The sequence below is a fragment of the Pleurodeles waltl genome, chromosome 10 (genome assembly GCF_031143425.1).
Source record: "Pleurodeles waltl isolate 20211129_DDA chromosome 10, aPleWal1.hap1.20221129, whole genome shotgun sequence".
In the NCBI taxonomy this organism is placed as follows: domain Eukaryota; kingdom Metazoa; phylum Chordata; class Amphibia; order Caudata; family Salamandridae; genus Pleurodeles; species Pleurodeles waltl.
The window spans coordinates 711,992,325-712,007,410 of record NC_090449.1 but is presented as its reverse complement, the minus strand read 5'-3'; the positions used below and the strand labels follow the sequence as shown (position 1 = coordinate 712,007,410).

At 41.2% G+C, this 15,086-nt stretch overlaps 1 protein-coding gene across 2 annotated transcripts in view; it reads left to right on the top strand.

Annotated features, from left to right (window-relative positions):
* Positions 1 to 2,953: 2,953 nt before the first annotated feature.
* GJD4 (gap junction protein delta 4) overlaps positions 2,954 to 15,086 on the top strand; it is a 49,377-nt gene continuing 37,244 nt past the window's right edge. Inside the window, exons 1-2 of one of the 2 annotated variants that reach the window (XM_069211212.1) lie at positions 2,954 to 3,008; positions 3,186 to 3,319. In XM_069211212.1, the coding sequence (XP_069067313.1) occupies positions 3,256 to 3,319 (64 nt within the window). In that variant the 5' untranslated portion in view covers positions 2,954 to 3,008; positions 3,186 to 3,255. The other variant, XM_069211211.1, reaches the window with a different exon arrangement.

Below are 15,086 nucleotides of genomic sequence, written 5' to 3'. Positions count from 1 at the left end.
GCTTGTAAAAAATCAACATATGAGGGACACGTCTTGAATGCATTTTGAGAGTGGCCGATGGACAATAAAGGAATGAAAACATCCTCCACATGGAGTTTGAACATGTCACTCATGTATACTTATTCAAGTACCTAAACATGAGTGGCTATGATGCTGTGCTGCAGCCTTGGAGGGTGATCTTGTTGAGCTGGAAAACAATTGGTTGAGTGGTCAGAGCGGCCTATTTCAATGAGTTCCAGCCGGTATCTGTGACTGTCAAACTTCAAGCATAACATGAACAAACAATGCTGCAAACCAGTGCGAACGGTGGTCCTTAATGTAAGGAGGACCTTGAAGTAATCTGAGACACCTACACCATCACAAATACTGAAAGACTATGACTGCTAAATGAACAGCTAATGTGCTGTTGAAACTAAGGGGCCAATTTAGAAGTTGGCGGGTGGTCTTAATCTGCCAGTTGAGCAGAGGTAATCTCTACTGCCCTAGCCTACAACCACCTGTCATAATTAGAGACCTCCACTGACCTTGCAGAGATCTCTATGTCTTCAGAGACTCCTTTGAGGCATTGAATGTTTGCTGAGTGGCCACCATATTCTATTCAGCCCTACAGCAAACTTTTTTGTTTTACAGAACCAGACTTACGAAGTGGGAGTTTGTTTCTGTAACACAAAAAAAGAACAACTGACCCTCATGTTCTGGTAGTTTTCTTTTTCCAGGGTGTGGGCATTTTTTCCTTTTTTTACTCTTTGGGACCACCAGGCTTTTACTGGTGGTATTGAAGAGAAAATAGTAGATCAGACCATCTGCTTTAAATAGGGTGTTCAGTCTGAAGTATTTACACTTACTTAAGTCTGTCGGGCGAAAGTGAAACGTCGGTTTTAAAGTTTCCACTGACAGATCATTGGAGGCACTGTAGTGGAAACATGACAGTCCACCCAATTCTACAACGAGTGGACAGACCGTCAGTTTGGCTAGGGTACTCTGCTACTTTTGTAGTGGAGTAGTCTGCCTGCCAAACTCTAAATCAGGCCCTAAATTGGGTTTTATTTTGTTGTCCTATGTAATTTGAGTAGAAAGGTAGCGTGCCAGCATGCTCTATAGTCACATAACATGCATGAATGCACCACATAGCCCTGCTAATTGTGTGCTATAAATAAGGGCTATCATACCACACTGGGGCAGATGGTGAGTACCTTCATCCAAAACTCTATACATTATTTGCATGGCTCCAGACCTTCACTGCATTCATCACTTCCTATTTCCAGCCAGGAAACAGATTTACTTCTACCTTTGACAAAAGTAAATCTCTGATGATTCCTGAGAGGCATCTGTCATGGAGAAGTTTGAGATTACCCACAAACTTTTAAAGTTATGGATACTCCCGATCATTTCTGGACCTCTCCGCCTTGGAGCTCCCATCCCGGGAAGAGAATCTACTCATGGATGAAATTACACCGTACTGAAATAATAAATGCATGAAAAAAAATGATTTATTCGTGCAAATTAGCCTTTAGTGGATTGTAAAGTGTATTTACACTTGTAAATCAAGCCATTTCACGTGTAAATTGAAGTTACATATGAAAATGAATCTCTGAATTAAGTTCACCATTTGCATTAACCTCCAGATGATCTTCTTTACATTACTGTTTATTTCGGTCTCATAATATATTGAGTTGAATCGCTATGTTATGCATGTGTGTAAAATCTTCCAAGCAATTTAGTTCCGCTGGAGGTTAGGTCTTGAAAGTTGGATAGAACCTCTACACAAAAAAAAGCAGTAGGCTGGGCCTTAAACATGGTATTGCTTACAGTAATAGAATGTATAGTTTCGGAATTGGGGGCTGATTACGAGCCATACTGCAAATTCCGATTCCTGTGCAGACAGAAATGTGTTTGGGAACTGAATTACAAGTTTTCTGATAATCATTGCGACTTTCCATGGCATATTTCACCAGAGAAAATTTGGCAAAATATATGAGGGAAAAAAGCCCGAAAAGAGGCAAAACATGCAGATATTACTGTAATAAGTATTGCGTCGGTATGGTGTGCCTCATTCTCATGGCAGGTTATGTGAAATGTATTTCATTCGCTAAAATCCGATGCCTCTTCGTTTGGAAATTATCTAATACGATGTATTCCACATATCACAAGTATTGCCTGTGAAAATGGGGCATAACATGCAAATTCAGTCCCTGAAAGCACCAAAAGTTGCATCTATCTGTATTTACCAGGCCTTTGATCTGGTAAATCGCGGCAGATTTGACAAATCAGCCGAAAGTTTTTGGTAGATGTGAACTTTATTGCACCTGCTAAATAGAGGTGCGATAAATTCCACTCAACTAGTAAATCTGACTCCTGAGCAATGCACAAACAGGAGTTTGCACAGGGATCGAAATTTACCAAAGGGCCTTTAATCAAGCCTGCTAGGAGGTTTTTACTGCACCCGGTAAAAACCTCACCCCGAGGCTTTGCACGATTCATTCTTAGGCCCAAGGCAGTGTGACTTTTTAATTTAAAAATATTTGTTGCTCTGTGTTTCTGGTTTGGCAAATCCGCCACCGAAAATCTCTTCAATAAAATAATGATGAAACCTATGTATACATTTCACAGACACCAATTCTTATGTATACGAAGAGATCCAGACTGACTAGTGTGCTAAATGCCAGGAATACTTAAATGCTACCTGTTGTACCGGTTTAGCACAGCATATCACTCCACAGGCATTTGGATAAAGCAAAGATTATCCTGCCTGGCTGCACTAAAGCTACAAATGCGTCTAAAGATGACAATTTTATTGCCCCTGTGTATTTGTGGTTGACCCCTGAGAAACGCACATGCTTCTGCCCTTTTCTGAAGTTGTCGCGGGCTCTGTGTCCCTCCACCCAACTATTCCAGCAATGTGGGGATGCTGGAATGTCCTTGAAGTGCAAGAATAGCCCACAAAGGCTGGGATGGCTCCGGTAGGACTTTCATGCTGTCCCATTAGGCTGAAGAGTAAAGCCACCGAGGTACGTCTGCATCAGATGGAATAAGAGCGATGGCAGCGAAACAATTGGCACATCCAGGGCACATTGCAAGCACGGGAGATGCCAACGTGACAGCGCGCGGAGGAACAAGCCTATTGATAGAGCAAACTGTTTTTTCATACTGGCTACCAAGTTAACCTTTATATTTGTATCACCTAGATCACATTTGGGTTGAATTTGTCACTTTCGTCGTCATATCTGCGCACAGCAAGTTCCTCGACACTGGACCATGCAGCACTGGAACTGGCTGGGGTTTTTAGTTGTCACTCTCAACTACAACGTGACCATTGTGGGTAAGTCTCCATTTATATTTCATTAAAATATATGCGAATACAATTTGGGCGAGGCTCTTGTAGCTCCTGGCTTTTGTTTTCAGTGTTTCAGTTGCCAGTACTACGCATGCTTACCTGAATAGGCAAGTACATTGGAGCAAAGCATGATATTTGATGGTGTTGGTCCTACAAATGTATACATTGTAACAAGGAAATGCATCTTCAGGGTTTTGCATTTTTTATGTTCATGCTTGCTCTAAGGATGAGTGATGCTTACCTTTTTTCACACATGTTTTAATTGCTATTACCTCAGTAAAGAAAGGATGTGTTTCACCTTATAACGAGGTTGGCACTTTATTGTTAAGGTCCAAGTAGAATATAGAAAAAGGAAACTATGGGAGTTGTTGTCTTATATCCTAACTGCTTGACGTTGGAAAACACACTGAGAATCAAAGCAACCCAATGTTAATCAATAATTAACAACAGAGGCTTAGCTTGGATGGGGCTTGCAGCATTAGGGTTTTAAAAACAACACACTGTTTTCCAACAGTGCGCCTGCTGAAACTACAGTGCCTGACACCACACTTTGCACAACTGAACCTACTCTAGTGAAGCGTGACTGGAATCAAAGCTCACAATGTCTTTGGTCCCAATTTGCAAAGCTATTTGGGCATGTAAGTGTAGCTTACATTCACAAGGGCCCTGCCTTATGGGTGTAAAGTAGGTGTGGGCAATTGCTATTTGCATGTGCATAACCTTATTATATCTGCCTTACAGTAGCTGGTAGTGTATGATGCATGGAGCAGCAGGTCTTCATCAATTCGACTATTGGCATGCCAGCTGTGTGGGGGAGGTATTTGCAGTTGTTACGTCCTGCTGAAGATCCACGTCATCCTTTTTACAGACCTAGTGTGTGGTGTTGGCTGGTTATTTGATTTAGAGCTTTATATGTTGTGTCGCGTGGTACATTGTTTTGCGGGGAGAGGTATCCTGTGAAGTCCAATTATATAGTACCTATGAGCTGTATTGGGTGTATGTGTAGTGCTATGCCAGTGTGTTCTGTTGAAGACAGTATGTATTATTAGTGTGATAAATGTCCTGGGAAGTGATTAGACTAATGCATTATTTTGGATGTTGTGTGTGTAGTTTCCATGTGGAGTGCATTATTGTCTGCACAGTGATATCTAACTCCATGGCGTGTCTGTAGTGTTTGGTGAATGAGGATTGTTCTGTCTACTATGGCCTCACAGATTACTGTGTGTGCTGTAGAGTTAGAGCTGTTGTGATCATGCAGTTTCACACCCATAAAGTGTATATGCAATGTGCTGAATGTGTGATGAATGCATTATCTAATGTTTTCTGTTGGAAGCAAAAATAATGTAAAACGATTAACCTAATGTTATCCCAGGAGCGGGGAGTGCGAATCCCAGGGTAAGGATATTTTAAAAGTTGTGTATCAACCACAAATACAATTTTTGTGCGTTTTCAGAAATGTTTTGTCAGTCAGGGCCCACCGTGGAAAAGGTCAAAGAAATTCTTTCCATTGGGGAAAATGGAAGAAAATAACCCCATAACTTTGGAATGTACGGTGAAAGGGTTTTCAATGGAGGAAACATATTTTCCAAATGCAGAATAGAAGAACAATCGCCCTCGTGCAAGACATTTTTGATTGTGCAATCCAGTCTGTCCTCTTTGCAACAAAGTGGGATTTTTCAAATCTTTGCCAGGAATTCTCTTGGTAAACGTTTTTGCAAGACAAATTATTATCAAGTACCCCTGCATGTACTAAGATCAGCTCAGTGAAGTCGCAATACGTCAAAAGTCGGCGATTAATACAAAAATAAACGCAATAAAAGGCCTTTAATTCTTTTCATACAAACAGGATTTGAAATCCCTATGGAGTTCACAAAAAACACCTTAAAGGTATGTTTATATCTGATTGAAATCAGTTGATGGTTGCAGAGTGGTCCTTCTGGAAATGCCCTTGTCGCCCTCTTGTATTTTTGTTTGCGGCAGGGATCAGTGTGTGAGTGCCAGTCATACCAGCGACCTGTGCACTGGGGGGTCCTCACTGTCAACTAGAAAATGTGAGCACGGCTCCAGTTGTCCCCGTGATTGGGAAGCACGTGGTACAAAAAAATAAATAGGGCTCGAGCTTTGATTGGTAACGACATCCTGGAGTTTGTTGCGCGTGCAGCCCTAGTGACTTTAAAGAGCCTGGCTGTGCAGCAGCAACGCGCAGACAGCCCGAGGGTATTATCTCAAGGCCCTCAGAAATATACTTACAATTGCGGTAAATGTTCAGCTTCTAAACACATTATTCCAATTACATTTTGTCAAAACGGTAAGTTACGGGAATAGTTCTCATGATACGTATTCGATGCCCACTGCAGTATTGGTCTTGTGCAGCACACAATACAGCACACAATACATTTAAAAACCCACAGGAACCCTTTAAGAACCCATCAGAAGCCTCCACTTATATACCTAGGCCCAGATTTATTACCAATTTGGACTGAGTTTGCATCAAGCGATGTGCACTTAGTGCAAAGAATTGTGGTGGGATTTATGTTCCAATGCAAATCATGATTTGCTTTGCAAAGTTGCCTAAAGTAACGCAGAGTAGAGCAATGAACTACTTTATATCAAGAGAGTGCTCTGTGGGTGGTGCATGAGTGTTCCCAAGCAGCCATCTATGAGCTTTGATGCAAATCCCTATCTAATACCATTTGTAGACTGGGGTTTCTGCCAACCAAAAAACGCTTCCTTCAGACAGATACAACAGTACAGCAAGTTTTAAAACTTCACATTTTTCTAATGCAGCATTTGTACTGCACTGTACAGCACACATACCAAGCAGGAAAAGTATTAAAGCATGATTTTTGTACTAGAGGAATCCCTTTTCAGCATAATCCTTTGCTCGTTATACCGCTGTGTGTTGGCGCATGGCAGTCTTCAGTGTGCCTGCGTAGGAGGAGAGAAAAACAGACGAATATCTTACCAGTTATGGCACTGTTTTTCTTTCATCATTTGACACAACGCAGTTCAGCAACTTTTGTTGTTGTGCTGCGTTGCGCCAAAACTTAGTAAATCTGCCTCCTAGAATCAACAGCAAAAGCGCCAATCTTCATTTCATGTGGTAAAGGTGAAACCATGAGTAGCTGAAGTAATATCTTGAAGCACAGATATCGGTTAGAATAACTTATTCGCCAGGTAAAATAAAACAAATCAGTTGTTATACCACATAAAGTTTAACATTGCTATAGAGTGCCTGTCCACTAGTGACTGTCACAAAATACTTGCCGATCAATAACGTACTCTGCCTCTGAATGTTTACTTATCAGTACACTGCTAGGGATGCCTTTAGGGCAGGAGTGGCTCCTCTGCAATGGTGGACGAGTGTTGCCCCCGTAGCCAAGAGCCAGGAGATGAAAAATGAAACAATAGTTCCACTATCATTTTATTTTTCATCTGCTGGCTCAGTCAGCAGTAGAGAGAGGGGCGGGGCTGGGTCACAGGAGGTGGGATGGGGGAGGAGTACAGAGTGAACCTAAAAGCGCATGTGTGTTTGGCCAGCCATTTAATGCCGGCCAAACACACATGCACACTTAGGTTTCTCCAGTCCGGCTGTGTTTAACAGCCGGTCTGCAGAAACTGCACAGATCCCAGGACTGTGTCTGAGCGGCAATCCCAGCTGCCCAGACCGGTCCTGGTGCTGCTTTCATGCTAGCTATAGCATGAAAGCAGCACCAGGGTAGCTGGGTGCCTGTGCTGGTGTCCCAGTAAATGGTGGGACACCAGAAGAGGAGCGACGAGTGAGGCATCGGTGGGAACAGAAAGGAAAGTGTTTTTTACATTTTATTTCATTCTTTCTCCCATCCTTTTCATTCCCCCATCCCCCATTGAGATTTGCAGCAGCCGCCGCTGCTTTAAGGTCTGGCCTAAGGAAACCTTCAGCTTAGTTATTTACAGCCTCATGAAATTCATAAAAGACATAAACAATGCATACATACATTGAAAGACTTGGCCCAGTGCTCTTCATCCATTGGTGTGGTCAACTGCAATTCCCATTTAATTCTGCCCATGATGGTAAACAGCTTGGGGCAATGGGTCAGCCTTCTTCAGCCATTGTCTCTTTTGTACTGTGAGAGACAGCCTTTTGTCCAATCATGTGCAAATCCACCAAGAAACAGAAGTGAACTTCAATGCCAGGGAAGGTGGTGCATTCCTTTACTTTGTCATTCCTTTTTTCTTTCCATTCTATATTTTTTTTTATATTTTTATCATTATTCTTGTTTGTTTAAGCTATATCTTCAGGCCACAGTATTTCAAAGCCAGTAGTTCTAACCAGTTAGATTAATATTTTTCTGAGATGTGCATTAAAACTGAAAATGGTTTCTATACCTGTTCTAAATACAGCAGCTAGGAAGCAACATCCTGCTGTATACAAATTATAATTAAAGATCATTTATTTTTCAGTTTAAATTATATTGTAAGCATATGACTGTTACAGTTAGATGGCACATTTTCTTTTCGTTTATTTTACTTTTGTGGTATGTGCTTGCAAACAAAAAAATAACAATCTTATCTGTTTTCATAAAGCAAACACTACTGGCTTTAATAATGCATGTTCTAACATAGACTCTCTAGCCACCAGGCATTGTGCCACAGAATGAGAGGGATTCAGTAATTTAATCTTGGATTCCTGCGCTTACGTGCCTCAGAATGCCTGTCTATCAATTACTATTTAACAGAATGGTCCACGCTCAGTTCTGGTGAATTGCAAGGTTTGCCATCAGTTAGTCTGCACAGAATACCTATCCATCATGTAATGTATACAGAATCCTTGTTCATCTTTTACTGTGCCACAGAACTATTGATTGCTCTGCTGAATGTCATGTTCCCTGGAATGCTTGCAAATCACTTATTTTTTCATAGAATGATTGTCCATCAGTTAATGTATAAATAATTGTTTGGTTGAGCCTGCAACAGAGGATGTGTTGCATGCACTCTTGGGTGTGAAATGTACTGTTTACTATAAGGAGCTTGGGCCCACCCATTGCTTACCATTCGTTGGCATCATTGTCACTCTTCTTTGCTGACTCCTAATTGGCCAGCACATGCCAACTGCCACTTCTATTCTTTTCTGTGGAGCATCTATGAATTCACATACTATATGGTTGTCCATCTACTATTGCATTGCAGAATGTTTTCCCATCTATAGGTTTGAACATAAAGTCTTTTCTTTAGTGACTATGTCACAGAATGATTTTAGACGAGCGATATAAGCCGGAACCAATCTAATGCACTAAATCTTCACTGACCAAACCGGCCTTTAAAGATATGATTTTTCTGATGTGGGGTTAATCTCCATCAACCTCTTTGCTCACATGGACACACACACACTCACTGTCACAAACAGATGCAAACACACAGCCACTAGGGATCTCTCTTTCTGGTTCACTCTCTGTCTCTCTCTCTATGCCTCCATCTGACTCATCTGCCCTCACTGTCTATAACTCTAATACTCTTTGTTGCTTAACCACCTATCTCACTGTCTTCTAAATTCTCCTTGTTTCTTTGTTATACACACAATCTCTCTCCTCCCTCTCTATGGTTCATCATGGATTTCCCACTTTTTATTTCTCTCTCTCTCTCTGCTAGGTCCTCAAACCTTTTATTACTCCATCACTCAGCTCACCCCACCTCTCTCACACTCTACTACTTTACTTTTTTGCTACCTCTCTTCCTTCCTCATCTCTTCCCTGCTTCCTTCATCACCTCCCTTCTTTCTCCTTTTACTCCTCTCAACTTCTTGATCTCAATCTGTTCTTTCTTCCTCCTACCCCTTTTCTTTCATCTCTCCCAGTTTCTTACTGTTCCTTCTCTCATTGTGACTGATTCATCAATGATTCGGTGCATGTTAGGTCACTTTGGTACATGCGAAGGGCTTCTCAGACAGGGGCATCATTTTTCGTGTGGATACACCAAGGAGCATCTACAAATGATAATGGATTTCTGCTTTACCTTTTTATTTGCAGAAGTTTCCACCTTGTGGAAATTCCTTATTTCTAAATGTTACACATGAGTACTCCTGGGAAACTATGGCTGATATAGTTTCACAGTAGCACTAATGAATCTCGCTGTAAATTTAGTAACGTTGAAAATTTGCCCAGCAAGCAGGAGTAACTGTACAGGAGCGCATTTATGCTTTTTTCACTCAGGGATATGTAAATCGAACACACTGTCTTTTTCCATCACTTCCCCTTCTTCTCACTTCTCTCACACCTATTCACATTCTTTCCTGCCTTTGTTTTTTTATCACTCTCTCAAACACCGCCCGCCCACCCACACACACACGTGTCTTCCTCTCTTTGTATTTGTTTGAATAATGTGTGAATCTGTTAGATTTGCTTTTGCCGATGGTTATTTGCTTTACTGCTCCATAATGATGAGTTTGCAGATATTTAAGCAAATACTCTCCACAAATAATTCTCAAAGCTAAGGAGAGGCAAAGTCCCAGAGTTCAACAGGACAGATTATTGCTTATGTCTTCTTTCAGCACTGGCTGTAGAGCTGTCACACCAGCAGCTGGCTGCTTTTTGTAAATTACATACTGTGCGATCAAGCAGTATGGGGATGAACTTTATATCTGTTTTTTTTGTATTGCTATTGGAATTTTATAGCATAACATTTGTCTATGGGCTTCTTGGCACTAACAGAGTGAGCATGGATCAGTGAATGACTAATATAGACTGAGCCTTCTTTTAGACCCTCTTCTGAAATTAAAATAGATTTTGCATTTTGAAAGGTCTTTCCATCCAGTCAAGCTCCTTTGACTCTAGGGGACTGTGATTGCTTTTTTGGTAAGGAGTTTAGCAGTCCCTCTGAATAGTTAAGTGACTTTTAGATTTCAGACAGGAACAGCAATAGGCTGCGGGTCAGATTAGGACTTCAGCGGAGGGGATTACTCGGTCCCAAATGTGCCGGATATCCAGCCCACCGAATTACGAGTTCATTATATCCTATTGAACTCGCAATACGACGGGCAGGATATCCGTCACATTTGGGACGGAGTAATCCCCTCCGCCGAAGTCATAATCATGCCCTGTGTGTTCTACTACTAAGGGGCAGATTTACAAGCCCCTTCGGGCACCTTAACGCCGCCTTAGCATCATTTGGATGAAGCTAAGGTGGTGTTAAAGGGGCCATTTCCTACGCCATATTTACAAAGTGGCGCAATGCATGCAATGCGCCACTTTGCAACCCCTTGAACCAAATAATACCTCCGCCAGGCATAATGTACGCAATGTGGGCATTCCTACAGAGGGTGGTATGACAAAATGGCACAGTGAAATGTACAAGATTTCGCTGCGCCATTTTTTCCATAATTTTAACCGCCTGCTCAGGGCAGGCGTTAAGGTGACACACCCATAATATTCTTTGGACCTCCCTATGCTTTGCTGCACTAGCACCAACATTTGTGGTGCTAGTGCAGCAAAGCGCCACAACAGCGTAAAAAATATTGATGCTGTTGTGGTAACGACCGCCATGGAGCACCATATTGTAACTACGGTACAACCCTGGTGTCATTAAGGGGCAAGGGGATGCAAGTAAAGTGGCTCATCGGGACCAATGCGCCACTTTCTCGTAAATATGCCCCTAAGTTTTAGCATTGTGTTTGCGTTACAAAAGTGACTTACAATAATGCTAAATCCATTTTTCACTACTTTGGAGTGTATTTCCAGCGCTAAACAAGGATTGTTTTTGTTCAGAAATGTACATTTTCCTGCAAAAAAACAATCCTGCTCGTAACGCAGGCACCCTTCCACCCTGGTGCCGGGTGGGTGCTCAGCAGCACTCTGTGCGCCAATGCAGGAAGGCAGCAGAAATGCACCATATCTAAGTAAATATGCTACATTTCTGATGTCTACCTTTCACTGAATGCAGGGCAGCAAGTTGCCTTGCTGCACTGCGACACCTGAAATGTTAGTAAACCTGCACCTCAATATCTAATTATCACAGTGATGTCTCATATTGGATTGCTTATGTGCTTCAGATTTGTATTCACATCAAAAGTTAGTGAAATAAGGTTTTCATTCATATAAGGGGGAGGGTTTGCACACCGGCAAGCGAGCTCCCCCAGTGCCTTCTGGTTAATATCGTGCAAAATAAGCCTTACCCACAGTGATGTAGTGGTAGTTTGAGTGCCAGTGTTGTATGACACATTGGGATATGGTTCGCATGTAGTGTCATCTAATGAGTTTGAGTACTGAGAGAATTATAGGACAGAGGGGATATGAATTGAGGTGTGTGCTAAGTTTACTGAAATTTGCCTGGGCAGAGGATAGAAAAACAGGACTGTCCCAGGAAATCTAAGACGCCTCATCACCCTACATTTTGGGAGTAGGAAACAGAAAAAAACAGCTTGCACATCTTAAGATCAGGCTCACACCTGAGTTTGAGACTCAAACACTTCTGCAGTGAACAACTAACCTAAAAGTGTTTCTTTCTGTTAACAACGACTTTATGAGAAAAAGTTAATGTGTGATCACTGACTGTAATTTCAGATATAATTTAGTTCTTCATGTATTGCAGTGAAACAACTTTCTAGATAGCAGATGATACATCAAGCAGCCAATAGCATTAGGTAAGAAGTGTATATGCAATGGGTTGAGCCAAGATGTAATCAAATCAGTGGCACAAGTGGGCTGATCCAAAAAAAGCCTTTGGAAGAAGGGAGGTGATCCAATGCATACTCTCTGTACACTTGCAAGAAACGGTCTTCCCGTTTGTTGTGCTGTCGAGCCAGAACTAAAATGTGCAGGGCTCCCAAGGTTCCCTATTGTCAGCTAAATCCAAGTGGTTAACATGTAATTATCACAGAACATGATGTAAACCCACCTTCTTCCCTGCAGACACCAAGATAAATTGATTAATTTCAACTAAAGGAAAGGTACAAGCTCAATGCCCCATGAAGGCAGAAAGGAAAATGGTAGGAAACACACAAAATAGATGAGAGAAATACGGTAGTATTTTTAATATTTAAGTGGTTTCATCAGATTAATAGCTTTGTATTGGTTACAAATCGGGTTGTGATATAAATAGTTTCATCAGCCAGTCTTGTCCAAATATAACATTCTCTCCACATCCCTCTGTCTTTCTCTTTTCTGAGCCCCACACATGACCAGGAATTAGGCGGGTTTGCTGAGTAAATAAAGGGGAATGGAAAGAAGAGAGAAACACATGAAGAGTGCCAGACACAGGAGGGGGTAGCGGTCTAAATGGAAGAGAAAGAGCCCACCAACTTGCACTTGCAAGATGCCTGATTCCTCTCAGCACTATGGGCCTGATTTATTCTTTTTGAGTGCTGCATTTGCGCCATTTTTTGACACAAAAGTGTCGCAAACTCACGAAATATAATTGAATTTTGAAGTTTGTGCCGCTTTTGGGTAAAAAATGATGCAAATGCAGCACTAAAAAAGCATAAATCAGGCCCTAAGTTTGGTTCCTCCTAATGAACCAGAAGAGCAACTGATTTGCTGTTTTCCAGATTGACCTTAAAATGGTCCATGTCATCGCTGCTCCATTTAGCTCCTAGCCATGTGCCGCCACCTTTTCCAGGAACCAGATTCTCCATCTACCTTGGATCATGCCTGTGCTAATGTTTCCCAGATGAGTTCTTCTGTGCTTTCTGTTGCTGCAACATTTCTCAGAGATCCTGATTCCTATGCTCCCAGCTAAAGTAGGAAAGCACTGCATTCATTGTAGAAAAGAATGACTTGGCAGTGTACATGGAGGGCGAGCAAATTAGAGTCTGTCTGCCCTAGAATGCAGATACATTCTTGCCAAAATATTTAATGGAACTGATATTAAATTAATAAGAAAATCCCAAGATATCAATGTCCCTTAACAGCACAGTGATCTTGCAATTCAGCATAGCCAATTGATAGTATTTGGATCTTCTCTGCATTCAAATTATAGCCACCGAGCAGAGAATCAGAGCTTCAACTGCTGGGAGAAGTGCTCTGGATCATAGGAAGTGTGAATTAAGACATCATCTGCAAATTCCATGATTCTTTATTTTGACATTAGCACAAACCCTCATGATACTGTCTTTGTTTGAAGGCAAGATCACAGTAAAAGGCTCCATGCACCGACCATAAAAATGAGTGATAAGAGACAAGCTCATCTGGTGCCATGAGTAATAGTATAGGATGCTAATGAATGACCATTGATGGATATCATGCCTAGGGAAAACAATCTAAGATGTGAACCCAGCTAATAAATTCCTTTGGAATTCAGAATCGAGTGAGCACAAGCTACAAAAATGGTTATGCAACTCGGGCAATTCATATAGTTTTAGCACAATTAATAATGAATGACCAAATATGCATACCTAGGAAGGATTGGTCAGGTAGCAGATAGTGTGCATATCAATCATAGAGCTAAAGGTGTTGAATAAAACAAAGAGGCAAATAACATCAGTAGCACAGATGAAGGAGAAGCAATAAAATAAGCGGTCGGCTGAGAATTGAGGGCAACATGGGAAATTAAATCTTTAATAGGGAACAGAAACAGTAGGTGAGACTTAAGATGGATTTATAAACTAAAAAAAACGAATTAAAAGAAGACAAAATGGTTTTCAGGTGTGCTTGAAGGAGGGACCACGGACAGGAAAAAATGATGACAAATGCATCATTAGCACACTAAGGATAAGGCTGGACTAGCATAAGGCTTCTCAACAGAGAACTGCAGACCCACTCCTCTATCTCTGGCTACTTAGAAGCTTTACACTGCCTCCCAGTGCCATGCTACCCAAACTAAAATCTCTTTGTACTGCTCATTAAACCGTCTATAAAATAGCCCTCTATTCCTCTAGCGAGTACCTGTGTAATATAAACATATGAGGACATAAACGGATCAAGGGAACCTCACGTATCATAAGGCTGACCATTGAGTCGTTTGTAAATGTCACCACAACCCACAGAGGACAATTTAGGACCTATGACACATTTCCCATTATGCAGTTTTATATTTCCAAGTGGCCTGGGACACACCATAATTTTTCGTGAAATATCAGGATTCTATACACACTGAGTAAAAGTATATCCTCTCCACAAACACAGGTAAGGGAAGATACAACCAGCAATAAGACCACCACCAAGTATCAGTTGAAAACAGCTGATTAAATTGGCAATGATGTAGATTGCGTGTGAAACCACGATCTTAGTTTACACTCTCAAAACAGCCGAAATTTGTTTTGTCGAAAATTACTTTTCAATACTGTGTTTAAATAATATATGAAAAAAATGGTAGTAACCAAATATTTAGAAGATTAACATACAGTGCATGATGCCTGTGAAAAAATAGGAGGAGAAGAAGTGAGAACCTTAGTAGAATAGTATGAGAACAGAACCAACTCGAAATGGAAATCATCTAAAAAATTGGTAGACAGAGAGGTTATGTGTTCAGTTGAATAGGCCAATAGAAATGAGAACCAAAAAGACCATCACTGTGCCCAATTGCACCATAAGTGTATTAGGAAAGAAGAATTCACTGACATTTTTTCTTATAAACTAAAATTACAGATGCTACCTTGTTCTCGCTCCCTTAGGAAGGTGATGGAAAAATGAAACTAAAGTGGAAATAAAAAATCAGGTATTTTAGTGGATGAATTTGAATGTCTATAAAGCAGCAATATGTTGAGAGGTTGTAGTAATCACACATTGAATAGTCACTGCTTAAATAGAGTAAAGTTTTGAAAGAAGATGCCGACCACAAGCTG